The 27,221-nt window shown below is 35.8% G+C and overlaps 1 protein-coding gene across 15 annotated transcripts in view; it reads right to left on the bottom strand.

Moving 5' to 3' along the window:
- The window catches only part of TAFA5 (TAFA chemokine like family member 5), a 466,608-nt gene that overhangs the window by 23,974 nt on the left and 415,413 nt on the right, over positions 1-27,221 (bottom strand). For 2 of the 15 annotated variants that reach the window (XM_064422141.1, XM_064422142.1), the window contains exons 6-7: positions 17,396-17,490; positions 15,293-15,339 (exon numbers count right to left, since the gene is read on the bottom strand). The exons of 10 other annotated variants lie outside the window; for them this stretch is intronic. In XM_064422141.1, the coding sequence (XP_064278211.1) occupies positions 17,476-17,490 (15 nt within the window). In that variant the 3' untranslated portion in view covers positions 15,293-15,339; positions 17,396-17,475. Of the gene's footprint in view, positions 1-15,292; positions 15,340-17,395; positions 17,491-25,657; positions 26,308-27,221 lie in introns of those variants that run through there. 3 more of the 15 variants (XM_064422133.1, XM_064422132.1, XM_064422130.1) reach the window with 2 other exon arrangements.

The raw sequence follows: 27,221 nt of genomic DNA, 5'->3' as shown, positions 1-27,221 counted from the left end.
GTATATTTCTTTTAAAATGCTATCTTTGCATTTTTCCTAACTGCTACTTGGAAAGACACCCATTAATTTCAGATTTGTTTTAGGTCTTTGTTAAGGAAAAACATTTTGTTTTAAGAATTCTATGTTACCAGTGACAATATTTGCATATGGAAAATAATTTTAAATGTAATTATTAAGTCAGCATGACACATAAATGTACTACAAACATAACAAATATACAGAGATTTATACAAATTGGAAATGCTTTATAAGTAAATATACCAAGAACAAGTGTTAGAATATATAATTTACGTCAGTATGAAAGTTGATGTGATTTAAAGCAAGATGTAAAAATAGATGTCTGAGATAAGAGTGATTGAAAAGTTGATATAAAACTGATATGATTTAAGTCCAGGAACTGAAGCAGATAGCAAAAATTAAGAAATTCAAAAAAGTAATGCAGCTCTAAGTGAACAATGGAAATAGTGAGTTAATTAAGCTTGAAGAGACTTAAAACTTGAAGAGATTTAAAATGTGAAGCAGCTAAGTGCATCTGAAAAATCTATATGACTTAAAGAGAAGACTGGAAGAGAGGACCTGAAGTAGAATTAGCCAAAAACCTTAGTTGGAAGTGAGAAATAGAAAGTCAGCTGAATTATGAGTGGTAAATTTCAGGGAAGACACAGTATTAGATCACATGCTATGTCCTTGTTGAAGCCCTGGATAAATTCTACTTTAAACCCATGCCAGCTTCCAAATATAAATGCCAAATACTTTTATGAGAATTTTCTTGGATTTCTTTATCCTTTGTGTTAATTTTTTTTTAACTTGCAGTTCCCTGTGGAGCCTCATATGCTTCTGCCTTGTGCTCCTTCATTTTCAAATGCAAGATTTTTACCCAAGAAGCTGTTCCTCTTTATGACTTTAATATGGCTTCCATACCTATATTACGGTCCATGCTCACCTGTGTTTCTCTGTACCCTAAAGTTTTAGAATATTATGAGACATTGAAGAAATATGCTGGTTTCCTTTTTTATTTTTTTTTTTAGCAGTTAGGAGCTTTCATGGATCTTGGGTGATATCTTCTGGTGTTTTGAGGACAGGGATGTGAGTGTGAATCCAGCCTTGACACTAACTTTGACAGCTCCATGGTATTGGACAAGACATTTCATGTTTCTTCATCAATTTCTCTTTTTGCAAAGCTGTTTCAGTGAATAATTGAATTTGTAAGTGTTCAGACCACGATTTCTGCAGTTTTTTGACACAGAAAACTTAATTTAGTGAACCTGAGACTTAATTTTTCTATTTTCTTCAAGGTACATAGTAACAGGAACAAAACTCTGAAGACCTGGATACTAATTCCAGTTTTACTATTACTAGGTTGCTCTCCTGCTTCTCCAAAGTCATCAAAATATGTTAAATCTTTAAAGGGAATCCGGACAAGTATGAGAGCTCACTGTCTGGGACTTCAGGAGAGCAGACTCTGGTCCTTCAAGGACCTGCTCAGTAGAGTCCCAGGGTACAGAATCCTGGAAGGTAAAGGGGACAAAGGATTCTGTTTGAGTTTCAAGGATCACCTCCTCTATGCTCAGGAGCAGTGGATACCAACACAGAGAAAATTAGGCAAAAATGCCAGGAGGCCTCAGATAGATAAGGAGCTGTTATGCAAATTCTGAGTAAAAAAGAAGCTTTCAGGAAGTGGAAATGATGGATAGGTGGCCTGGGCAAAATTCAGTGTAATTGTATGGGAAGCTAGTAACAAACTGAGGGGACCCAAGGCTTAGCAAGATCTGTGTGGCCAAGGATATTAAGGATAACAGTAAGGGGTTCTATAGATATGTTGCAAGAAAGAGAAAGAGTAGGGATAAGGTGGGCTCTCTCCAGAAGGATATGGAAGACCTGGTTATCCTGGACAAAGAGAAGGTTAAGGTTCTCAATGCCTTCTATAGCTCAGTCTTTAATGGGAAGTATATAGTATATACTGTTGATATAACATCTAAGGAACCTGAATGTGCACAAGTCCGTGGAACCCGATCAGATTTGTCTGTGTGTCCTGAGGGAGCTGGCAGACAAAACTGTTAAGCCACTATCCATCACTGTCGAAAAAATTACAGCAGTCAAGTGAAGTCCCTGATGATCAAAAAAGGGACTTATAAGCCCCATTTTTAAAATGGGAAAAGCAGAAGACCTGAGGAACTAGAGCAGTCAGTCTCACCTCTGTGCCTGGCAAGACCATGGAGCAGATTCTCCTGGAAACTGCTGATGCCCATGGAAGACAAAGAGGTGATTGGTAAGAGCCAACAAGGCTTTACAAAGGGTAAATCATGCCTGCCAGACCTGGTGACCTTCTATGACAGGGCTACAGCCCTGGGGCATAGGGGCAGAACAACTGACATTGTCTACCTGGACTTATACAAAGGCTTTGACACTGTCCCATGTGACATCTTTGTCTCCAAACTGGAGAGACGTGGATTTGATGGATGGAACTTGCAGTGGATAAAGAACTGGCTGGAGGGCTGCACGCAGAGAGTTGTGGCCAGGGGCTCATTGTCCACGTGTCAAGTGGTGCCCCTCAGGGGTCACTACTGCAGCCAATGCTGTTCAACACCTTTGTTGGTGATGTGGACAGTGGGATCAAGTGCACCCTCAGCAAATTTGCTGCTGACACCAAGCTCTGTGGGGCAGTCAGCACACTGGAGGGAGGGCATAATGCCATCCAGAGGGACCTGGACAGGCTTGAGGAGTGGGCCTGTGTAAAGGTCATGAAGGTCAACAAAGCAACAAAGCAAAGTGCAAAGTCCTACACCTGGGTCTTACACCTGAGTTGTGGCAATCCTAGGCACAAACACAGTCTGGGTGAAGGAGTGATTGGGAGCAGGCCTGTGAAGAAAGAATCGGGGGTGTTGGTTGATAAGAAACTCAAGATGAACCAGAAATGTGCACTTGCAGCCCAGACAGCCAATTTGGTCTGCATCAAAAGGAACATGGCCAGCAGGTCAAAGGAGGTGATTGTCCCCTGTGCTTTGCTCTTGTGAGACACCACCTGAATTACTGCCTGCAGCTCTGGTGTCCAGTATCAGATGTGGGGCTACTGAGAAGCCAGAGAGGGACTCTTAGTCAGGAAGGAATAAGAACAGGAGAAGGAATAATGGGTACAAATTGAAAGAGGGGAAATTTAAGTGAGATATATGAAGACATTTTTTACTGTGAGGGTTGTTAGAATCTGTAGCAGGTTGCCCAAGGAAGTCGTAGATACCCCAACAGTGTCCATAGCCAGGCTGGAAAAGGCCTTGATATACTTGGTCTAATGGGAGTTGTCCCTGCAGATAGGTGGGTAAGGAGTGTATGTTTGGGACTAGATGATCTTTAAGTTCCATTCTGTGATTCTATGTTCTGTGTAAATCTTCCTTGAGAATATAAGTTCCTTTTTGCTGTACACATTCATGACTTATTAAGGGGAGTGAGTGGATGGTATGGTTTCTTGTTTCACCTTTTGGAACAAAAATTTTCTCACTTTCACAGAAAAAACTGGAGATTAGACACTGTGGTTTTAAATTGGTAGATTCACTACCAACAAAATCAACACTGATATCTACTGTGCTAGTACATTAGTACTATTCATGCTACTCATGCTTTAGATCACTCTGGTTCCATAAACCTATGGGATATAAATCTTTGGAATTACAGGGTCAAGTCAGCAAGGTAGTGAGAGATATTGGAGTAAGCAGTTAGTGAGAGGTATTACAGTATGGGTTCTAGATTATTTTTTTGATCTTGGATTGCTGGAACTCTTCTTACTACTGTTTCACACCCTACCAAAAAAAAATTTAAAAACGAAGACATATGGAGGAACACACCAAACCCACCAAAGTCTTCCTGAGTCAATGATGCAGTAAATTTTCTATATACCACAGATGAAAGAAGAATTTTTCTTGGGGTCAGCACCAGCCATTCAAGGTACAGTGCAAGGAGAAACTATTCTTTCACCTATCTTAGAAAACCTTAATGATAGCTAAAGGTCCTTCCAAACTCACTAAATTCAAGGCAATTGCTTCCTTTGCTAGTGCTGGAAAGGAGTAAGAGTGAAACAGAAGGGAACTGACATGACAAAATACTATAAAGACAAGTGAAGATAAAACTGAATGAAAGGAAAGCAAAAGCAGATAATTAAATTAATAAGAAGAATAGCTCAATGAACAAGAAGATAATGAAAGAAATGAGAACTGAAGTATGTGAGACACATAACCAATAGAAGGTACAACATAAAAATTAGCTTGAAGCAGTTAAGGGAAAATTGTCTTTTAAACAGAAATCTGAAAAGTGCAACAAAATTAGAAGGATGAAGGATATAATTGACTAAATGCTGCTTAAAAAACCTTCATGTGTTCATTACTGTTCCTCTTTCCCCTCTCCTAATTTTTCTGTTTCTTTCAAAAATCTGCTGCTTAAATTACTTTTGCAGTGGTCAGCAGTCCATGCCTAAAATTGTCTTAAAAGGACCACTTATGGTTCATTTCAAAGGCTAGTTGAGCTTTGTATTTCTATTTGTTACTGCTTCCAGCTAGTAAAATTTGTAGATACTGCATTTGCTACTATACTGGCCCTCAGTTCCCTGTGGATTTTGCCATCAGAAAAAAGAACACGGCAGTTATGGATATTTACTTTAAAAATAAAACAATCCATTACTCACCACCTGCTAATCAGGAACTGCAGTCACAAAGCATTAGAGAAGAAAATACACTGTTGGAGAGGTTTCTATCAATCAGAGAAATTCTTCTGTATAAATGAATTAAAGATTCTAGAACAGTTTGGAATGCAAGGTGAGATCATCAAGTTCCAATCCCTCATCCATGAGCAGGGGCAGCTCCCACCACACCAAGCTGCTCGAAGCCCCGTCCAACCTGGCCTTGAACAATGCCAGGGATGGGGCATCCATGATATAGGAAAGGAGTTTAACAATGATCTGTACAGAGAGGTAGGCAAGTAGGAGGGGAAATAATGTCACTGACTAAACATTGTTATAAAACAGGAAACCTTTCCCTAATGTGTATTCATTTGTACTTTCAGATGAAACACAAATGCTTTTGTGAGGACAAACCATGTCAGTTATCATATTTACTTTGCCTAACACACTGCTTACATGTATAAACACACGTAAAACATTAGGACTCAGTTTAAACTTAGTGGCAATATTCAAATCCAAATTAATTGCTTGGCCTGGATAAGTCGCCAACTACTGATAGACTGATATCTTCTGATTAATTAAGTACTCCAAAGCCAGAAATCACATTTTTAAGAATACAAATGCATCATGCAGCCCAGAATATATAGATTGTAAACCAGGTTAAATGGTGGCATCTTTCTTCTCTGACTCTAAGCTAAATTCTTACATTTTCCAGAGATCGAATGCTAAAATATAGACAGGTGGCACTCTTAGTGATATTCAGCTGGCCTTTCCCCAGCTTCTTCTGGGAGATATTCGTTGTGTTATAAAACATCTTTTTATTTTATTCATCCCTTCTTGGTGAATAGCTAATATCCTTATTGTGAAAGATTGGTTAATAATATATCTACAGCATTATGCTATTATGCAACTGTCTCTCTTTCTTGATTTAGAAGTAAGAGGGTGACCTCCCAATATCGCTAATTTAATCTGCAAAAATAATCTTGCAAATTGACTTGCCAGAAACTAATATTAGATGAAATCTTTGTTCTATTGAACCTGAGTGTCATTTGTGATTCTCCATAAAAGGCTTAATCTGCAATTTTAAAAAATCTCTACTAATGTTGTCAGGTTTCATAAAATATCTATTCTATTAAAGAATTAGTGATGCTGATTCTGGTGGATTTGCAATATTTGGGTAGAAAGCTTGGGTCTGATTCAGATTCAGATCACCTTTTTGTATTAAGGTTTCGTAAAGCTGTAAATGTGTTGCAGTAGCTAATGTTGGGATAAGTCAAGAGCATATGATTTTAAGAAAATGCTAATTCTTCCAGGAATGTGAAACATTCTTGTTTTCAATGAAAAAAAAATAGTTAGACCGTTAGAATCTTTTTCAGCATTGCCCATTTATGACTGCAATTTTTTTCTTACCTAAATAACTCTTTTCTTTGTTTTAGATCCCCTATTTCACCATATAGGAACAATTAATCTTCACGGCAAAACAAATATGTGATGGTGCTGCACATTATAGGTAGTTCTACAAATTTCAGTATTAAAACAACAAATCAATTTGAAAGATTTTAGAGCTAAATATATTTATTGCTAAATACTCAAGCAAAGATACGACAGCTATACTGAAAAGTTAAAAATTCTTTGTGCATATCTGGAACAAACCCTAAAATCATACAAAGGTGAGGATAAATAGGAAGGTGATTCTCTAATGCCTAGGCTGTGCAGTGTTTCAAGTGATCTCCCACCAGTCAGAGTGAAATGCTAACACCTTATCATTTAAAATTAAAATGCATAGATCAAAGTTATAGAGAAAAATCAAGCTTTGACTGGGTGCAAAATAGAAGGGACTAGCTACTTGTGACTCTTCTATTATTCTTTTTACTTACAGATAATGCTATGAATTGCATGAGGGCAAAGAGTATTATTTTTTAAAATTCAAATATAAAGGAGTGTATTACAGTAGTGAACAGACTGTTCTGTTAATTAACCAATGACTATATGTATGCTCTGTACATAGGCATATAATTTTTACTAGGTCAAGATTGGAGGCAAAAGACAGGTTTAGGAAACAAGCAAAGTCTCTCTGAATACTGCTTCACAAATTTTTGAACATGAATTCAGTTTAAAATACAGAGCTAGAACTCTTCCTTATAATGGTCCATTGTATAGTACCATAAAATACTGAACTTCATCTGAGGCCACAGCAATATCTATATATATGTGTCTATTTATGTGCATGTGTTCATATTTTTATATGTCTTTCTAGAATTTACCTGGTTAATATTTTGAAGCTAAGCTCCTGCTTGAGTACTGTTTTCAGTATATTTGAGGAGTGTCATTGGACTTTTGCCTGTCACATCAAGATACACATATGCATGAAGAATACAACGACTTATATTTATCTGAAGTGTATATATATATATTGTTTACATATATTGTTCTTTATCATACTTTCATTTTTAATGCTGTCAATATATGATTATACAAAAACATGCAAGAAACAAGATACATGTAGTTGGTTACATCTGCAAATAGCTACGTCAATACCAACTGATAGCATAAATGTATTTATTAATGTCTTTGTACAAAATACAACCAGGTGGAGTCTATTTCGTAGCTGCTTAGAATTACAATAATACTTTTAACATTTAAGTCATTAGAAGCTACTGAAAGCCTGATTTCGAATATTATGCTCATAATAATGGATCAAACTATCATATTGTCTTTTTTTTTTCAAATTTAATAAATGAATTCCAAGGTGATGTTTATTTTTAAATTAACTGCCAACACTGTGTAGAATAAAGAAACTATTTTAATACAAAAGAAATGGCATCAGGCTTCTGTGCTGATATTACATATAATATGAACAACAAATAAACATCAATTCCAAATAGGCCATTATAATTATACATTTGAATTGTAATGTGGTTTTTTGTGTCATATTAAATAAATAAGCATGCTAATTTGCCAAATAACTTGTGTCCATAAGAAAAAAAAAAAAGATAATCTGTCACAGTGTATGCTAGCACTTTCCCTTGTTTGCTATATGCCTGGCTTGAACTTGGGCTATAGTTATGTAAAACACCATATTTAATTAGCTTTTAGCCATCTCATGTTTTCCTAGTCAAAAAAAAGCTACAGTAGGAACATCAGTGTTTCTCTTGACAGTATCTTTTCATAAAGCGATACAATCAAAGGAAAGCAATTTGCATCCTTATAGCATGTCTATCTGAATCAGGATAGTCAGTACATTTCTCAGATATTACAAAAATTTCCACCCTACAGTTAGAAATTATTGGTTAAGAGAAAAAGCTTTCTTAGGGAACAATGTGAGTCTGAATATGGAATGAACTACAAAAGGATCCTGGGACCTCATCATTTTGCTGTTGCTGCTTGTCTTGTGACTCATTCCAGTGGGCTTTGTTTCTCTAGCAGGCTGCAGCTAGGTCATCTGGAGAAAGTCACACATTTTCTGTGCTTCAGCTGTTGCAGTCTGAGTCACCCAAATCCTCCAGAAGGTGGAGGTGAGAGAGGAGCTGTTCACATTTGGAAAATTAAAGGGTAGAACAAGGAGATGGACTGACAATAAGGGTGGAACCTGAAGCACACAGAGAAAGATGAAGCTTGCTGAAATGAACCAGGGTCCAGGCTCTTCAGTCAGGGGTTGAGAAGGGATTATGCAGACTTTGTTGCAAAGCAGACACACCTGGAAATTTTTTGGGTCAAGCCTTCAGGCTTAAAAATGTTACATCCAAAATTTTGTTATGGCAGAAGGAAACCATGGAGCATGGAATTTATTGTCTGTTAGTGCTTTAACTGTTTAAAAGAGTAAATTATCATATTGTAACAGAAAAACTATGTTAATAATTCAACTGGTTTATATTCACCTTTTCTCTAGATCTTGAGCTTGAAATTTTATGTCTTTCTGAAAAAGCACTGGGTGTCTGTAACCAGATGATACATGATATGTCATTAATAATCTAAGACTTTCACAGGAAGTGAATATGATGTTCACAGTGAGAGGCCCCTCCACTGAGCCTTGGGGGGTCCTGCTCCAGCAGTTTTTATGTCCTTCCTTAGCCTGGTCTCCTGCCTTCTGGCTGCTCCTAGCTGAGCATGAGTGTGGCCCTGCAGCCTCCCCAGGCTCAGCCACAGGGGCTCTTATTTGGACAACGACCCCCTGGCTCTGCCAGTCCCTTCCCGTGGAGGCACCGGCAGAGCTCAGACAGGAAGGTGACAGGCACGTGGCTCCAAGGCAGGAGCCGAAACCAGCTCAGCCCGGCTCCTGCCAAGGTGAGCCCCAGCTCTGAGACCGGCACTCACAGCTCAGGACAGTGTGATTTCTCAGCAGGACTGACAAACCTTATTGGTCAGGCTACACCAGATGCATTTCTCAAGCTCTCCTTGCACTCCATATGAATTGCAGAGATCAGAGACAAGGAAAAGGACCAAGGATGTTCTTTAGTGATCAAGCATTGCCCATCCAGAGGTCTTCCCTTAGATTCCCCTCCCTCTCCTCATAAGCACATATGCACAGACTTAGTGAAGGTGGAAATTTTTACATTCATTACCCAGGCACTTGGTAAGAAATATAGGTGCAAAATTACACCCCACTTACCACAGAATTATTCATTCTGCACAGGAAATTCATAATAATATGCTAATCGTTCATACTATACAGCTTCAAAATGTACCCAATCTTCATTTTCTTGAGAGCTTATTAACATAATATAACTACACATCAACATAGTCCTGCCATTAAACTCAGAAGAAATATGCACAAAAGGAAAAATAATACGATAATTAGGGAAGAAATAAAGGAGGAAGAAGTTTGACTAAGATCATCAAAACATCTTCAAGAGACAGGAAGAAACCTAAAGCTTTTTCAGAAACCAGCAAAAAACCAGCATAACTACCAGTCCTTTGAACTATCAACTAATGAACAAAGGAATCAAAGCAAGGCAAAATGAAAAGTAGCTTTCTGCACACATATTTGCTGTGAAGGGCAATGAGGAAATTTCTTGACTCAAAGATAATTTTTATAAGGAATTAATGAGTGGACTTAACAAAGGCTGATGCCTCTAAGTAAGATATTATTGAGCAACTCAGAAAAAAAATCCAGGGCAGTAAATCACTGGGACCAGATGGTGCTGATGAAAGAATTCTGTAGGAACTGAAGTGTGAAATAGCAGAGGTAGCAATGAAGATATGCAATAGATCCTTAATAAACCACACACTGTTCTCAAAGATTGGGAAGTTGTTATCTTAGGTTAAAAATAAAATAAAAAAGCCCTATATGAGCCTTGGCATTACAGACCAGTAGGTCTCATATTTGCTCCAAGGAAACTGGTTTCAAATTTAATTAAAGACAGCATTCATGCAATTATAGCTCAATAGGGTATGGCTTCCATGAGGGCAAACCTTTCAAACCTTCTAGAAGTTTTAAATGAGACTAGAAAAAAAATTGGTGCTTCTTAACTGACCAGAGTTAGTTTTATAGGTTCAGAATATTGCCAAACATGGGGAGATCACAGTATACAATCTAATAGATAAAAGTATAGGAAAGGTACTTCATTTTACCTTCCCAGAGTTATGGTGTCAGGAGAGGAAACTGGGTGCTTCTGAAGTGCTGTAATTACCATCTGAAATGAAGGTGATCTCACTTGCCTGCTCCTTAACACTGTAATCTCAGGAGAAAGTTTTCTCTGACAACCTTTCCAGAGTTACACGAGTAAATTGACTATTGACTTCTCACTGATACATTTTTGAACTTGCTTCTGCAGCAACTGTAAAGGAGATAGTAATGAAAATTTAAATTTGAATAATCAGACATCTACTTGGAAAAGCTGAAAAATGTTGCTTTAGGGAACTAATATCAGTTTTTGTTATGGTCTTTTTTTTTTCATTGCAAGAATTCTCATTTTCTACCTCACAGCTTGAAAGAAGAGGCTCTGAGGTAGCAAGAATTCATCATTAACCTTCTCATCACTTGATCTTTCTTTCTATCTTCATACCTAATTATAACTGTGCAGAGATGGACAATTCCATTTTATTAAAGAATGTATATTGTGAAATTATGTTAAGAAACAAAAAGTGTAACCAAATAACCATTTCTTTTTGGGGAAAGGAAACAGAACCCTATTAAAAGAGTGGAAGATGTGGGTTGTCTAAAAACCTTGCATCCTAGAAATCCCAGAATCCATGTTTCTGGGTTCAATCCTCACAGTTCAACACTAGACAATATGGAAAAATTTCTTAGTGTTACAATACTAGGGTGCTGTGGGATCCTCAGCCCTGTGGCAATCAAAGTGTCTGGCAGCCGCATCAGCCAAGTTATCTCCCTCAGCAAATCTATCTCTGAAATGTCACCAGTGCACACTGGAACACCATGCAGATACATTAGCAGAAATCCCAAAGCAATATATTCAAAGTTATATTGAATTCACTTTGAGGTCTTGCTTGTTCAGCACAAGAGCATGGCTCTGGGCACCATGCAGAGCCACACTTAGAGAATTGCACTCCTTGGAAGCCAAAACTGCTGATGGGCTCTGCACGTAAATTTCCAGGAGCCTTAGCATGCCATATATTTAGGGCTGATTTACAAAACTTACAAGGTTTACATCAGATTATTTTCTTATAGAATTCATAAAATTCAAAAAAATACTGTGCCTGGGATAAAATGACATCAAATTAGTATGTATCTTTTGCTTTGGTTCAACCTGTTTCTATACCTCAAACCCCTCATTGGACTTTAATCTCCATGCTTCTCTATCACTTTTCAAATAAATAGTATATCATAGACAGTGGAATTCTATTTTATACAACCTATAGTGCACTGAGTTCTTGTTCAGGCAATGCTTTGATATGGATGTTGAATAGCAGTAACAAAGATTTCATGCAAAATACAATTATGTCAGAAGAAATTTGGGTTCTTCCTGGAAAATGGATTATATATTTGCTTGTTATATGACAGGTTCATTTTTTCAGTCTTGTAAAATAGTTATCTAGTTCAAATGGTCAATATGTTTTCACGTTCATATTAGCCTCCCTTGTAAATCAGTAGTACTTTTATAAATGTTTATTTTTTACATACTGAATGTTATAGCTTCAAAACAAATTCTTTTTCAGCATGGTATAAACAGAACAGGGGAGTTAGTTATGAAGGCTGTTGAGTTTCACAATAATAACATATCTGTCTTCATACCACTTTTCTACTGTACAATACTCTTTTGTAATGCAAATACCTTAGTAATGTAAGCATAATGCTAAGCTTAATTGCCTTACAAAATCTTTATCCATTTCTCAACATGTGTTTTAGTCATTCAGCTATTCATTAACAGATAGTTTGCTATGTGGAGATGATATTTTTAATATGTAAGGCAATTTATAGAGTATAAGAGTGCTTACACTACAGAGCTGTTATACAGGTCATCGACCTGTAAGGAAATTAATGAAGAAAGCTTCTTAACTTAAGACTGCCAGTGAAAAAAATGAGACATGCCAGCAATGCAAATGTATAACATTTATCTATGTAAATCTCTTCTATATACATGAAATCCCAGAAAAAAAAAATCAATAAATTAGACTCCTTTTTCTTTTTTCCAGCAATCACTGTGGAAATCATTAACCAAACCAGAAAAGCAAGAAAATGATCTTCAAGTATTGTTCATTATTATTTAGGGTAATATTTTAAAATTAAGATCTACCAGTCATGAACCTTCTAAAACAACCCTTGCACATAGATTCAAGTGTAATTAAAATCAGTATCAGTTCTTGGTTCTGAGGTCATCCTAATTATGTCTTAATACTAAGACAGGTGCAGGACTTTGGACTTATTGAACTTCATAAAGTTCATGTAGACCTACTCCTCCAGGTGGAAAATGCCCCTCTGTATCCTTCCTTGAAGTGAATCAACTGCACGGCTCAGCTTGGTATGGTCTGCAAACCTGCTGAGGGTCCACTCAATCCCAGTGTCTGTTAATTAATATATTAATTAATTATTAATATATTAATTAATAATCTATTAATTAATACTGATTCCAGTATAGACCTTTGAGAGACACCACTTGTTACTAATGTCTTAATGGAAAAAATGGAACCTTCCCACTGCCACACGCTGCTACGGTGCTATTGACTGCATGCATTTAGAAACTGACATCTGTTCAATTCCTTATCCATTTTAGATTTTATTCCATTCATCAGCCTCATATTTCTCCCATTTAGAGACAAGAATGCTGTGTGGGAACACTTCAAAGGCCTTACAGAAGTCGCAGTACATGATATCCATAGCCCTTCTTCCCTCAACCACCAATGTGTTTAGTCCATCAATGGTGGACTGATTACACCAGATTACTCAGGCACAATTTTCCCTTCGTGAAAACATTCTCGGTGTTTCTAATCAACTCTCTGGCATTCACATGCTTGGACATAGATGCCCCAAGAATCTGTTCCATGATATTACTGGAGATAAAGACAAAGCTGTTTGGACAGTAGCTCCCATGAACTTACTTTTTATATAGATTACAAATTTTGGACATATGAATTAGTATACCTTTTGAATTTTTGAAATGCTAAGCATGTACATAAATGCTACTAGTATTTTATTAAATACTTTTTGACACAGGTGTTGTGGAAAGTACTGTATGCTTTTTTTACAAGCATACGTAAGAATTCAGAAGAGTCCACTAGCATGTACTGACTATTTCAGCGATTGATACTGTGTGCTGTTTCTTGACACTAAATTAATCTGCTTTCTGCTTTTAATTTGCATTAGTTTCATGCATTTGAAATAATATGTGATTCTGTAGGACATCTGTAGATTGTGTAATGAGATTTTTATTTTGCAGTTTTCTCCAGTATTTTAAATAGCTGTAAATATGTTATAATGAAATTCTTTGAACTACTTTATAAAGTCAGTTAGTTAAGCCCTTGCTCTAAGGCTCTGAAATAGGGTTTCCAAAACTTGTGTCCCTCTAGTAGCTCTTTTCAAAATCCTGAAATATTTTTCTATACAGTTTAGAGGAGTGGAAGTAAGGAGCAAGGAAACAAGGATTACCAGGTGATACATTGAAACCTTGCTCCAGTTGAAAATCTGTATCTGCAGATGTATGAAGTATTCTTGAACATCTCTAGTCATTCTCAGTCTTTGCAATTGCTGTATTCACACTTAGTATGACCATAGGGTTGTGCAGCATTCACTTTCAAAATGTATGTTAAATGAAGCTGTTTTCTGCTTTTGCAAAATAATTTGCTTTTTGTAATCCTCTCCTTGTAAGTGTAATGCAAATGCTACATTTCTACCTGTGTGATTCAAGCCATTTAGCATGTCCTGTAGAATTGACTTATTCCACTTAAATTATTCGAGTTCTTCAGAGTGCAAGACTATTCATAGTAATCTAGTCAGCTTTATTAAAAATCAACAACATTAAGGATCTTAGAATTGCTAGGACAAAGTTACTCAAACCTGTAGATCTAACAAAAAATAGTTTTCCATTTAGAATTTGCCTAAATATTTCTGAAACAGAAAATATAGCTGTTTCATTGAAGCTATGAATTTGTCATCCAACTCTCCTGTAGGTCCAGTTGAAAAACATTTGTTGAGCATCTTATGCCACGTTCCCATACTCTTATTAATCTTCTGAAACCCTTATTTAAAGAAAATTGAAAACAGCAAAAATCTGCAACACAAGAGCATTGCACTTTCCCATGTTTAAAGTAGCATTCTCTTCCTGTATTCACTTTTGCATTGTCTTTTACATTCCTGGCTGAATGCTTAAATGCATTTCTTTTATTGGCACAGTCACCTCTACTTGTGATCTATATAAATAGCACCAAAGCCAGTGGAGAAGTGAATAACACCTACATGCTATAGATTCCTTGGCTTTGTCAGCAGACCTCATGAAGACTTGTCAATATGATGAGGACACAAGTACATAGAAATTCAGGGCTGTAACAAGGGAAAGATGATTGTGTGGTATCTTCCTTGCCATTGCTGTTGATACTGTCACATAAAAAGAAATACTGAAGCTTTATAGACCCATGGTTGAAAGAAAAGGCAAGAAAACCAAAAAGGACAGAATACTGTATAGAAGACTCCAGGAATGTTAATCCTAAAATTTAGGATTACATTTTTACCATGTGTTCTCCTTGTTATGCTGAGGATTGTTTTTTTTAGTTATGTTAAATTCAAAATTTTAAGAGACAGTTGAAAGCAAGCAGATTATCACCCACTGTTTCCAGAAGGCATACCTACATAAAATCTTCTGGCAGCTTTGTAAGCAGGAAGAAACTGATCACGATTGGCCATTTCAGCACTGAATTCATGCATATTTCCCTCAATATTTGCAGTTCCCATCCCTAATGGGAGCTGACAGAATGTAAATGAGTTCCTAAAGGAACCAGCAAAAGTGGCAATTTTTCTCATTTAATCTTCAGATGAGCTGTCTGTCTCCCAGCTGCTGAGCTTCATTAGAATTCTGAAACTAATTTCACCTATCAACACATGATTATTGGTTTGAGTGAGTATTTTGGGATATTCTGAGTAAAAATCACTACAATGCAGAGTTAGCTCAATTAAAAAAAAAATTTTTAAAAAAAAATTGAATAAAACTGGCAGGCTTCAGAACAGTCAGTTCTTACCCTGAAGAAAACTTTCATCCATCTTTGGAGTTTGGGAAAATTTCACCCTGTACAGATCAGCAAAGAAAAGAAATGTGATAAGTAGGAAAGCTATAAAGAATTACACTTTATTTATTAGCATAAAACAAGTTAGAAGTTATTAATATTTTTGTCCAATGAAAAAAGTATTTATCAATCACTGATGTGTTTACCCAAATAAAATACAAGTAATAATGAGATGTAAATTACAAAGTAGAATACACTGAAAAAATGGAAGCACTAATTTATTCTTCTCTGCAAAGTGAGCAAGTTTTCAATATTAATATCAGATGAATATTGTCTAAACCATATCTTCCCTGAAGTCATGCTTTGGTCATCTACAATATTTATTTTCTATCAGTCACTCTTAATCAAGTAATCAGGTGTGTCTGTTTATCTGTTTCAAGATCTATGATGGCCACTGATGTCATCAAAAATTAGATATAAAACTGTATGTATACAAAGCAAGAAGTAAAAAATAATTAGTTTTGTACATTTTAATTTGTCCAGAAAATTATATATGTCTCAAGGAGATGAGTATAATTGTTACCATGACTGTGTGTCCTGTGGGCACTGGACAACCATGTTTTGCTGTGACTGTCTTCCCATTTATTACCAATAAATCTGTTCTCTGTCATCCATTTACCTCTGCATTTTGTCTTTGTGGATCAGTACATGTTCATAAGAGGATATATTTCATTTCTCTCACTGTTTTCATTTGGGAAGTCAAGTTTTCCCTAATCTTGCAAACTATTCAGTGCTCTTTTAAAGTACACAATAATTCAGCTTCAACCTAGTTATCAGTTACATCACAAATAATTTGTCTCTGTTGGTCCATCTGTTATCTGCACAGCTTACACAATTTAGCTTTATTATGTAGGGGTAACAGAATGGCTAATAGTCTCAACTGGCAACCTGTTTCTTGTAAAGAAAATTCCTTTCCCCTGTGATATTATTGAATGCATCACAGCAGTCTTGAAATTTCTAAAAGTGACTTTGCCTAGTATTTTACATTCCTTTTCTTTCTCCCAAAAGCGCATTGCTCTCAGCTTGCAAGACAACATTTTGATTGTTTCCAGCTCTGATTTCTCTACACTATTACCCATTTTAACTTAATCCAATTTTGTACCAGGAATGTGTAACACGTGTTACAGGGCCATAGAAACACTGATCTTCTGTGAGAAAGAACAATGTTGATTTCTTATCCCTTGGGCCAATGGCATGGGGCAGTTTGCAGAAAGACATATATACCACAACAGAGATTAGCACGACCTGATACACCAGAGATGTATAGTACAAAAGAAAAGGAACAAGCTAACTCTAAAAAAGATAACCTGTTTTTCAAGGTTAGATCATTATATTCTTTTTAAAAATCAGGATGTCCCAGGAAATAAAAAGAACTTCTTGAATACAGAAGACTTGGAGTCAAAACAGCTTCATTTTCCCTTTTCATTTCTAATGACAATGAAGTACAAGGATTTCTTGCAAATATAAAATTAAATTAAATTAAATAACAAAGAATAATCATAACTAAAACAGTACCTTCTGTTTACTAATTAAAACTCAACAGGCACTTTCCAAAGAAAGCACATATAAGAAATGAAAAGTAAAATTCAATTTCAGCATTTCAACAATTCACAACAAAAGTAAAATTTCAACTATTTCTAATTCTAGTATGCAGATTCAGGCTTGAGAGATGGGCCCCTGCAAACCTCATGAACATCAACAAAGCCAAGTGCAAAGTCCTGCAGGTGGTTTAGGTCAATCCAAAGCACAGACACAGGCTGGGAAGAGAATTGATTGAGTCCTGAGGAGAAGGACTAGGGGGTTTTGATTGATGAGAAGCTTGACATGACCCAGAAATGTGCAATCACAGCCCAGAAAGCCAAATGTATCATGGACTAAATAAAAAGAAGAATACGCCAGCAGGTTTAGGGAGTTGGTTATTCCCCTGTACTCCACTCCAGCAAGGCCACATTTGGAGTAATGCATCCAGCTCTGAGGCCACTAACATAAGAAGCACTTGAACATGCTGGAGAGAGTCCAGAGGAGTGTCATAAAGGTCATCAGAAGGCTAGAACTCACCTTTCATATGAAGACAGGCTGAGAGACTGAGTGCTGTTTGGCCTGGAGAAGGCTCCAGGAAGATCTTACAGCAGCTTTTATTACCTGGAGGAGACCTACAGGGAAGCTTGAGAGAGCTTTGTACAAGGACATGTAGTGATAAGGGGTAATGACTTCCAACTGAAAGTACAGAATAGATACCAAACAAAAATTCTTCACAGTAAGGATGGTGAGGCACTAGAACAGGTTATCCAGAGAAGCTGTAGATGCTCTGTCCCTGGAAGTGTTCAGGGTCAGCTTGGATGGGGCCCCAAGGTATCAAGTCTAGTAAAAGGTATCCCTGACATTGTAGGAGGCTTGGAATTAGATGGTGTTAATGGTTCCTTCCAACCCAAGGCATTCTCTGATTGTACATGACAGAATGCATGGTCAGTAAGCCATGTCCTATGTGCAGATTCATATCACAGGCTTTAAAAAGTCTGATAAATACTACAAGAGAGATAATTGCAGTAGCCTACATTTGGTATGAAAAATATGTAACTCTCTCAGAGATGCTTGTCATTTTTCTAAACTAACATATGTAAGAATTGCTTATTACACAACTGTACTTTATGAATTTGTAGCTTCTTTCTGCAGGGTAACTACAGAAAGTCTTTATTATTCCATACATATCAAATGAATTTACAGGATGCCTTTTCATTTCTCATATTCAAACATTTTGTATAGCTAATAACCCATAAAGCACCTTTACAGTCAATTTAACCTGCTTTAAATTTCTATTTATCAACTGTACAACACGCTTCCACTTGCTGCAGCTGTTTCAACAGGTTACCACTATACTCATACATTAAAACAACCTTCCAGGGCCTAGAAAAAAACTGAAGAGGAACTTTTTAGAAGGGCATGTAGTGACAAGACAAGGGTGAATGGCTTCAATGAGAGAGAAATTTAGATTATATGTTAGGTAGAACATGACAGTAGCCCATGACAGTGCACTGGAACTCGATGACCACTAAGGTCTCTTCCAACCCAAACCATTGTATGATTCTATGATTCTGTATTACAGTAAATTCAATGGTAAAGGATTTGACATATCATAGGAATGAATCTTATCAAAGTATTATCTGTGCTACCACAGTGTCTTTCCTGATGAATGCCCTTCTTGTTTATTGTTTTACTGCTTGCTTTAATTCTTATAGTAGGTGTAAAATGAACAAAACTCTTCTTTGGAAAAGATTTCATAACTAGATAGAAATTTCATTTTTTAAACAGGTTCACTTCAGAGGCGCTCACTACCTGGATTTCTGTTCCTGGTAGATAAGTCACTGATGATTCTTAATCTCATAATAAATAAAAAAAAAAATTGTCATACAAATTATTAATATGTGTACTGTGTCTTAAAGAAAACAAAATCTCACAACAATTCTCCAAAAGGTAATAATTATTGCAGGGAAAAAACCAATTCATTAAATAATACTGAAATGAAAAGCACTTTGAATTGGACAACCAGCTGAAAATTAGACAGATGAAGATAAGCAGAATATAATATTTGTATCATAGGAATACAAATTCATTCAAATTTTCGTTTCTAATAACTAACTCTTACCTGTTCACATGATTTTGGCTACCTGAGTGGTCATTCTTTTTGTCTCATTTATATATAATATTTTTTAGAGAAAGCCAGATTTCAAGGGTGTGTATAGGAAAAACAGAACACTAAAAAAATTCCCACAGTCTCGGGGATCACTGCTATTTCCCTAATACCAATGAGATGACTTATGTTGTTTCCAAAGCTGACAAATCAATCCTAGACACCTCTAATCAGAAAAAGTTGGGAAAATGCAGCTGAGATTTTATTAAATGAGTCTTTTTTTTTTTTTTTTTTTTTTTGTTTGGGTTTTTTTTTAATAATGAAGGGTTTTGTTGGGTTTTTTTTTTTGTTGTTGGTTTTTTTTTTTTTTTCCCTGAGGAGGTTATGCATATTTTGGATATTGAAGGAAAAACAGGATACAGGTGTTATGGCATTGTAATTATTTTTACAGAAGGACATTCAGAAAGAGCATGAGTCATTGCTACATTCTTCTCCCTGTGAAATGGCTGATACTAAGAAAACCTCAGAAGCGAAATAACTTTATTTCAGACTTCTTTACCCCTTGTCATCTTTATACATACAGAGCATGCATTATACCGGACCACTGCCCATGGTAAAAATTCATTTACATAAATGTGCTTAATGAATTGAACTTGTATTTTTCCCATCCTTTTTTTTTCTGGTTTTCTAGAACTATTAATATGGATATGAAGGTTTTTCATAGTGTCATTCACAGTGGTAGGTTATACTTATTCATTTGCTTAATTAGTTCATTTATCAAATGGATGTGCTCCATTGTAGAGAAGCCTGATTAAAAGCCTGTCTTTTCTGTCGGTTGGTTGGACTCCAGCTTGGCTGTGAGTTGATTTCACTAAAACCATCCAAAAAGTTTATAGAATGAAGACATGAGCCTGATCGATCTCCAGTTCCTCCTGTTGTGTTCACAAGAACATTAATAACAAGTATTTTTTTCTGAAATTACAGAAAATGAGGAATTTTCTTTCATTTATGTGCTGAAGACAGAGTTAAAATTGGCCTTATTATAATTATTATTTATTTTGCAGTGGTTTCATTGTGCATGCTACAAATGTGTAATACAGACTCTTTTGAAAACCCTAAATTCTAAAGGGAAGAGACAAAAGGGGAAACAAGAAATGGAGACAGAAAGGTGAAGTAACTGCTTAGAGACCACACAGCAAGTCACAACAAAGCCAAAAATAGAATGTCTCTTGTCTTTCAGTTCACATTGTCTCCAAAATCCCCAGTAAAAAAATCATAAATTCTCTGAAATAAATTCTCTACATGTTGAATATCAGTTTTCTTTCTGTCGATTGAGTGAACATCTGCTGTTTTCTTGGCAACAGTTCCAGCCATTTTGAGGCACATAATATGTTTTGTTTCTTAGCAGTATTCATCGCAAAAAATAAATATAATTTAAACTGTGCTAACATATAGAATATATATTACAATATGTTTCACCTAAGGGTTGACTAGAATGGGCACAGGAACAGAACAAATTTTACATGTGCATTTGTTATATTTTATGCTCATTTTTGTTGAAAACAATACACAGTAAAGGAAAAAAGTAACATATTTATGCTGTGAAACACAAGAGCAAAACAGTGCCTAAAAGATAAAGAATTCTCTCACAAATAGCTGCATTTAGTAGATTTTGAATAAATAAATTTTAGTTAAACATTCTGATGATTTTGACAAGATAGGAAAGATTGCTCAAGAAATTGTATGTTTTTCATAAAGCTTATGGTTGGATCTTGCTCATAAATTTATCTTTTTCAAAGTAAATTATAGCCTAAAGCAATGGCAATGCAAAACCATTAAGTAAAAAGCTTGAAATATTCTTGGATTTTAGTCACTGTTTTAGTTGTATCCCTACCCTATATAATGCCAAGATTGAAGTCTTTCTATCACATTTCCCATCCAAGACCTTCATTTCCCTGGAAAATAAATCTGGAAACACAGAACAGTAGGGAGGGGAGCAGGTTTGAGCTGGTTCCTGGTCAGGACACAGAAGAGATGAGGCACTCCACAGTGTGCACAAAAGGGCAGAGTGAAGGAAGTCTTTGTCGCACTGATTTTCTTGCCAAATTAGGGACTCAAAAAGCTTGAATATTAAGCCAACAGCCAACTCCTATAAAGTTTCCTTTCACTGAATTTTTAACACTTGGAAGTTTATGTTTTGGTGACTTTTTGGGTGGGTTTTGTAGGGTCTTTTTGTTTGGTGGGTTGGCGAGGGGAGGGGTTCTGTATTTTGTCTTTGGGTTTTGTTTTTGGGGAGTTTTTGGTTATTTTTGGGGTTTTTGGGGGTGTCTTTTTTTTTTGTTGTTTTTTGTTTATTGTGGTATTCTTCCTAATAAATAGGCACGAGGCCCTATTTAATTTGTATAGTTGTAGCATTTTGAGCTTAAACATGGCACAAAATGGAGATATAACAGTAGATGAAGATGAAAGTGGGAAATGAGAAACAGCATAAGGTAAAAGTCTCTGGAACCATTTAAACTTTGTTGATAATTTTAACCTAATTTTAACCATCTCCAAACCACTCATGTAATTGAAACTTATCTCCGTAGTCCCAGCCACAGAGAAGGGAGGGTTTGACATCTCCTCATTCACTGTAAATTTTGTATCTTCATTATTTTAAGACAGAATGAAATATTTTTTAACACTTTTCCGCTGACATTGACTCTGGATGGAATCCACGTCTGTGAACCTATGGAAGAGCAAATGCACCTTAGAAAGTTATTTCTCTCAATATGATGTTCTCTGAAGGTAGGAGGAGCATCCTGATGCACTTGTTGCTCAGTCAGTGATTTATAATCTAGTATCAATATATATTAAGATAATTGATAGCTCAGCTTCCTTCTAGATTAGCCACAAAAATTGTCAAATTTGGAATTAGTAAAGAGAGGAGTAAGATAACTAAAAGCAAAATAACTACTGCAACACTTGAAAATGTCTTCAATTTAGTAGAACAAGCTCTCAGATAAATACCTCAGCAAAAAATAAAGCATCACAGGGGCAGATTTTATACACTTCAAATTTGCTTGCATATTCACTAATGTTGCTGACATAGCTGTGCACAAGGCTCACACAAAGAGATGGACTGCCTTGTTATTCTAGCAAGAACAGAATATTTCTTCCCTTATCTTTCAATATCTTCCAAATCACATCATAATTTCGCTTCTTAGTTTCAGTTATCTTCTCCACTTTACTTCAGGCTTCTTGAATTTAGTTTCATTGCATTTGGCTAAACTCACAAATATCTTATTTTATAAGTTTCCTTATGAGTCCTTAGTGTTATTACTCTTCAATGTCAAATTCAGTTTTGTAACCCACATTGCTGTGTTGTTCCCTGCTGTTCAGCAATTTCAGTCAAGTGATTTCTATTCAAAGCTAATAAAAACTTGTTTGGTATCAGCTAACTATAGGTAAAGATGTTTCTAGAGGGAGAAAGATAGCAAGATATGCATCTACAGTTCTTATTATTTTTTATTAATTACTTAGTCTGCTAGGTTTTTAATTATATCAAACATGGCTTCTAAGGCCAAAATGCTTGCTTGCCCCTTACTTGCTGTCATTAACCTAGCCAACAAGATGGACACAAATGATACTTAGGTCATCTACTTAGACAAACAAATTTTCTTAAAAAAAATCTATAAATAACAATCTAGGGAACAGAGATAATCCGATTATTAGGACACTCATCAGGTGATAGAGAAGATGTGGATTACCTACAAGCAAAAATACACATCATCATCCCAAATGAGTTCTACAAACATCAGGTTATGAGGTAAACATCTTCAGAAATCCTGTCTTTCTGAACATATGTTACTTTTCGTAAGTACATAATTATCAGACGGAAAAGAATGAACAACTAAGCATACAGTCTGGTTACTGGGCTGCGATCAACTTTCTACACAGACAGGATTTGCATGAAAGATTGAAGAAAAGCCACTACAGGATTCCCACTAGGGTGGTAATAGCATAATCAGAAAGAGATTAAGAGCTTGAATGCAGATGCCCCTTCTGTTGGATCTGGGATAACCACACTCACCTACGGGGCTGTGCACGCAGAGTACGCAAGAACATTTGCAATGACAATTTCATCAACAGTCAACCAGTTTGAACTGATAGTCAATTAAATATCTGGATTTTTTTCCATATGTATAAAATAACTTATGGACTGGAATATATTGTTTCTAGTAATTTACAGCAGCTCTGTCAACTTTGGTTAAAAAAATCAAACAAGGGAGATTGTACCAAGGACAAAGCAGGACAAAGCTTCAGGAATAAAAGACCAGTGGTTTCTACTAAGAATGATGGCATGAAGGTGTGAGACACTGAATTCACTTAAAGCTGTGAAAGAACAAGACTTAACGCAAGGAGAAAAGGAAATGATACAAAGATCCATAGAACAAAATTGGTGAAACATGAAAGCTCCATTGCAATGAGGGGTTACAGTACAAAGACTATATAATACACTACTATCCTTCACTTCATAGCAGACCTATTTAAAAAAGAGAAATATATATAGTTGTTCAAGAATACTCTTTCTTTTATGACCTTATGTTATTCTTATTAATTTCAAACAGATCTAAGCCGGGAGTGATAGATATTATAGATTATTTTCATGCAACATTTGTTCTTAAATCTTCATGTTATTTATACCCACAAGAATTAGAACATAAAATTCAACAAATCATTATGAAGAGCACATTTTGTAACATGTAGCAAGACTGCATTCTCTCACATCTCTTTATGTACTTCTAGTGAAGAAAGCATGGGGAAAGTAAGTACATATACATTTAGTTTTCACATATATACATTTTGAACAGATAAAAGCTATATTTTTGGCATAGGCCTTCAAGGTATGCATATAGTACAAAGCATTTGCAATACTCTTCAGATCTATGGATCCTATGACATATATAGAACACAATGATTGCATAGCTGTAAATCAAATGATGCTTTTAGAGTGCTCTAAGATTTTTTTTCTCAGACAACTGAAAAGACAGATAATTCTAATGGATTTGGAGAATTGTTGCATTGTGCCTAAGTAATATTTATAACATTTCATTCATCTTCAGCATTTCTTCGAGGTAGTGTCTCCCTATAACTAGTCTGACACAGGTTTTTAAGGAACCTGGAAAAGCACATTTAATTATTTACTTTGAGAATCTTGACTTTAAGATCACCTCCTTGAAGGTAGTATACATGAAAGAGTATTCACAAATTAGAATATCTCTGAAGCTCATCCAGCTTATGCCCAGTATTAGCTTGAGCTCATCAGCTCTCAGAATACGTGCTAATAAGGCCAGCTATGGTGTTAACTCCCCTACCCAGGTGAAATGAGCTGAGTGTGTGCAAGAAGGCATGTTTGCACACCCCATTATGTAGTTTCATGTAATTTTCCAGACGTATCTTGGTAGTTCAGTGTTTAGGAATTCACTTCTCATTGCTTTATACAGCTGATTACACATATAAAGACTCTGCTATTGAGCACACAGTGCAAGGGACTGTTTTGTTAACAAATGTTCTGTGCCACGGATGAGATGGCACATAATTACAAAAACACAGATCTGCTTTTCCTATTGTTATTTTGTGAATACCTGTTTTAAAACAAGTAGTGAAACATTTTTGTTCCCAAAATTATTTTATACATAAATTTAACTTCATTTCTGGAGACTAACATTTATGGTTTCTATACTCTTCCCCTGTCAAATAATACTTTGAAGAATGTATGATCACACCTTTTGTTACAGCAAGTCTTTCTTCTTATATCACAATAGCTTTAATTATCCTCAGTAGCAGCTTAATGGGAATATATAGCTTTCAAGACCAGAGCAGACATCTTGTCATGGAGCTGTACTAACCCAGGAGATAGTTTAGAGCTGAATCTAAAAGGCTTAAATAGTGCACTGTATTGATATGGTCTTATTTTTATTTTGGCTTTGCTTAAAATGTGGAATGAAATTCATGGGAACAAGTCTAATATACATATATCATATAAATACCTTAAGGAGATAATAGTGAAATAAACATCATGTATATATTAAATCTCTATTGCATTGCATTGTGATACTGAATTACTCAACTGCAGAGAGCAGAGTAGAACAGATAAGCATAATTGAAGTATAATGCACTAAATTGGCCAGTGGTTTTGACTCCCTAAGGAAACACGAGAATGTGTAAGTTCCCCTGTTGACCAAATCTTGACTTCACTCACAATCAAACTGTTGGTCTAAGATACACCACAATGTATTGCGAGCAGCAGAGAGGAACTGATCATTCCCCTCCCACCCGTGTTGTGCTGCTTGAGGGGACAGCAGAGCAGATAGAGGAGTTAGGAATGAAGGAGTGAAGGTGAATCTGGGAAAACTGAATGTGTTTTTTTAATTTTGTCCTTTTTTCTCACCATCCAAGTATTTTTTAATAGTCAAGAAATTAAATTTGTTTTCCCAAGCCAAGTCTGTTTTGTACATGACAGAAATTGGTAAGTGGTCCTCATGTCTTTTCCTTGACCTACAAGGTTTTTTTTTTTTTATCTTGTGTCCTGTCCTGTTGAGGAGGGGGAGTGAGACAGCAGCCAGGTGGGTATCTGACAGCTGGCTGAGGTCAATCAACCACATTCAGTAACAGAAGAACAATCAAGAACAATCACAAATGCAAGAATATCATTCCCCATCTCCCAAAGAATTTATTTGTGTAATTTCCAAAGGTAAACATATATCTAAGGAGAACTAAAATAAGTTCTAAAATAATTAGGCAAAAAATTTGCATGCCAAGAACGACATTAACGAACAGGAGCCTTCAGAGTTCTTTGGATCTTTCAGGTCAGCAGCTTTTAATGTTACAAATATCTAATAAACAAATTTATAAAATGTCATTATATTTCCCTGATTACACTTGAGAATTCAATCTGACTATTTACAAAGTTAATATTTTGGAGCCTTATCATAGTAGCATCACACTACATACACATATTCAATAAAATAGTTTAAAGAGAAAGCTTCATAACTAGAATAATGGCATTCATCTCTTCCCAATTTATTTCCATAGAGATCTCCTAAATATGCATGAAGGTTAGAAAGATTTTACCTCTTTGCCTTTACATTGTGTATATTTATAAAGAAAGGGGGGAAAAAAAAAATCTCTGTTTCTTGTCTTAGTCCTGCTCTGGTTATTTTGTCTGTGGAAAAGCACCTCGAAGACCCCGGAACGTTTGAGACTGCGGGCTGTTGGGGAAGATGAAACAGGCAGCAGATTTCAGCAGTTAATCGGACGCCACCCAGTGATAGAAGAAGAAATCGCTTCTTCTTAGTTCCTGTAAAATAAGATGGGCACTGGAAAGTGAGACAAGGGGAAGCCTTAAAGTGTCGAATTGTATTTTATTTTTAAAGTAACACTTTAAGATATAGTCTTCTTACTGCTGTTGTGCTATTAAATGGAAATTAAATTAGATAACAAATAGAAGAGTAGACAAGAAAATGTGGGGAAAGGAAGTTTAACATTCAGCTTTGAATTTTTAGTTTGAATATCTATTTCAGGTACTGTTGATCTAACATTTAATATTGAATTTATGAACTACCAATTTTTAAAAAATTTTTGACAGTGTTAGCCCACATTATATAAAATGTTTTCTGTCTTTTAAACTGTAGCTCTTGAGAATTAGAGGATATTAGTGGAGACAATTTTGAACATTATGTATTAAATCCCAAACACCTATTTCATTAAAAATTAATACTAATATTTTAAATTTAAAACAAAACAAAACAACAACAGAAATGAAGTGCCCAACTGTTACATAGTTAAAGGAAGACAGTGCTGGAAAAAGAATTTTATCCAAAAAATTCAGGTAGTTTCTGAGAAGAATAATCAATACAGAGATCTAAAAAGCAACAATTTTGAAATCATTTGTGGACATGCCTCATAAAACATCAGAGAAAGATAGCAGAATATTTGGGGGTGGAATGAGGTATTTTGCCTTCAGATACTCATGTTTTGAATATTTGTGACATATAACTCAGATGTTGCTTCCTTTCCTGGACCCAAACTGTTGGTGAGCAACTCATGATTGTTTCACTTCAGTTTGTTTTTTTTGCTGAACTACTGCTGCCATTGGTTAATCTCTTGGTTGTTCATATTCACTTTGTTACTCTTGATTCTAAATTAAAACCTGCCTTCACTACCCACGCACAAATCAGCATGAAAACAGAGAGCCAAATCCAAACACTTTGC

The sequence above is a fragment of the Passer domesticus genome, chromosome 5, assembly GCF_036417665.1.
Source record: "Passer domesticus isolate bPasDom1 chromosome 5, bPasDom1.hap1, whole genome shotgun sequence".
In the NCBI taxonomy this organism is placed as follows: domain Eukaryota; kingdom Metazoa; phylum Chordata; class Aves; order Passeriformes; family Passeridae; genus Passer; species Passer domesticus.
Note: the sequence above shows the minus strand (reverse complement) of the source record. Positions and strands in the feature narration are given on the sequence as shown.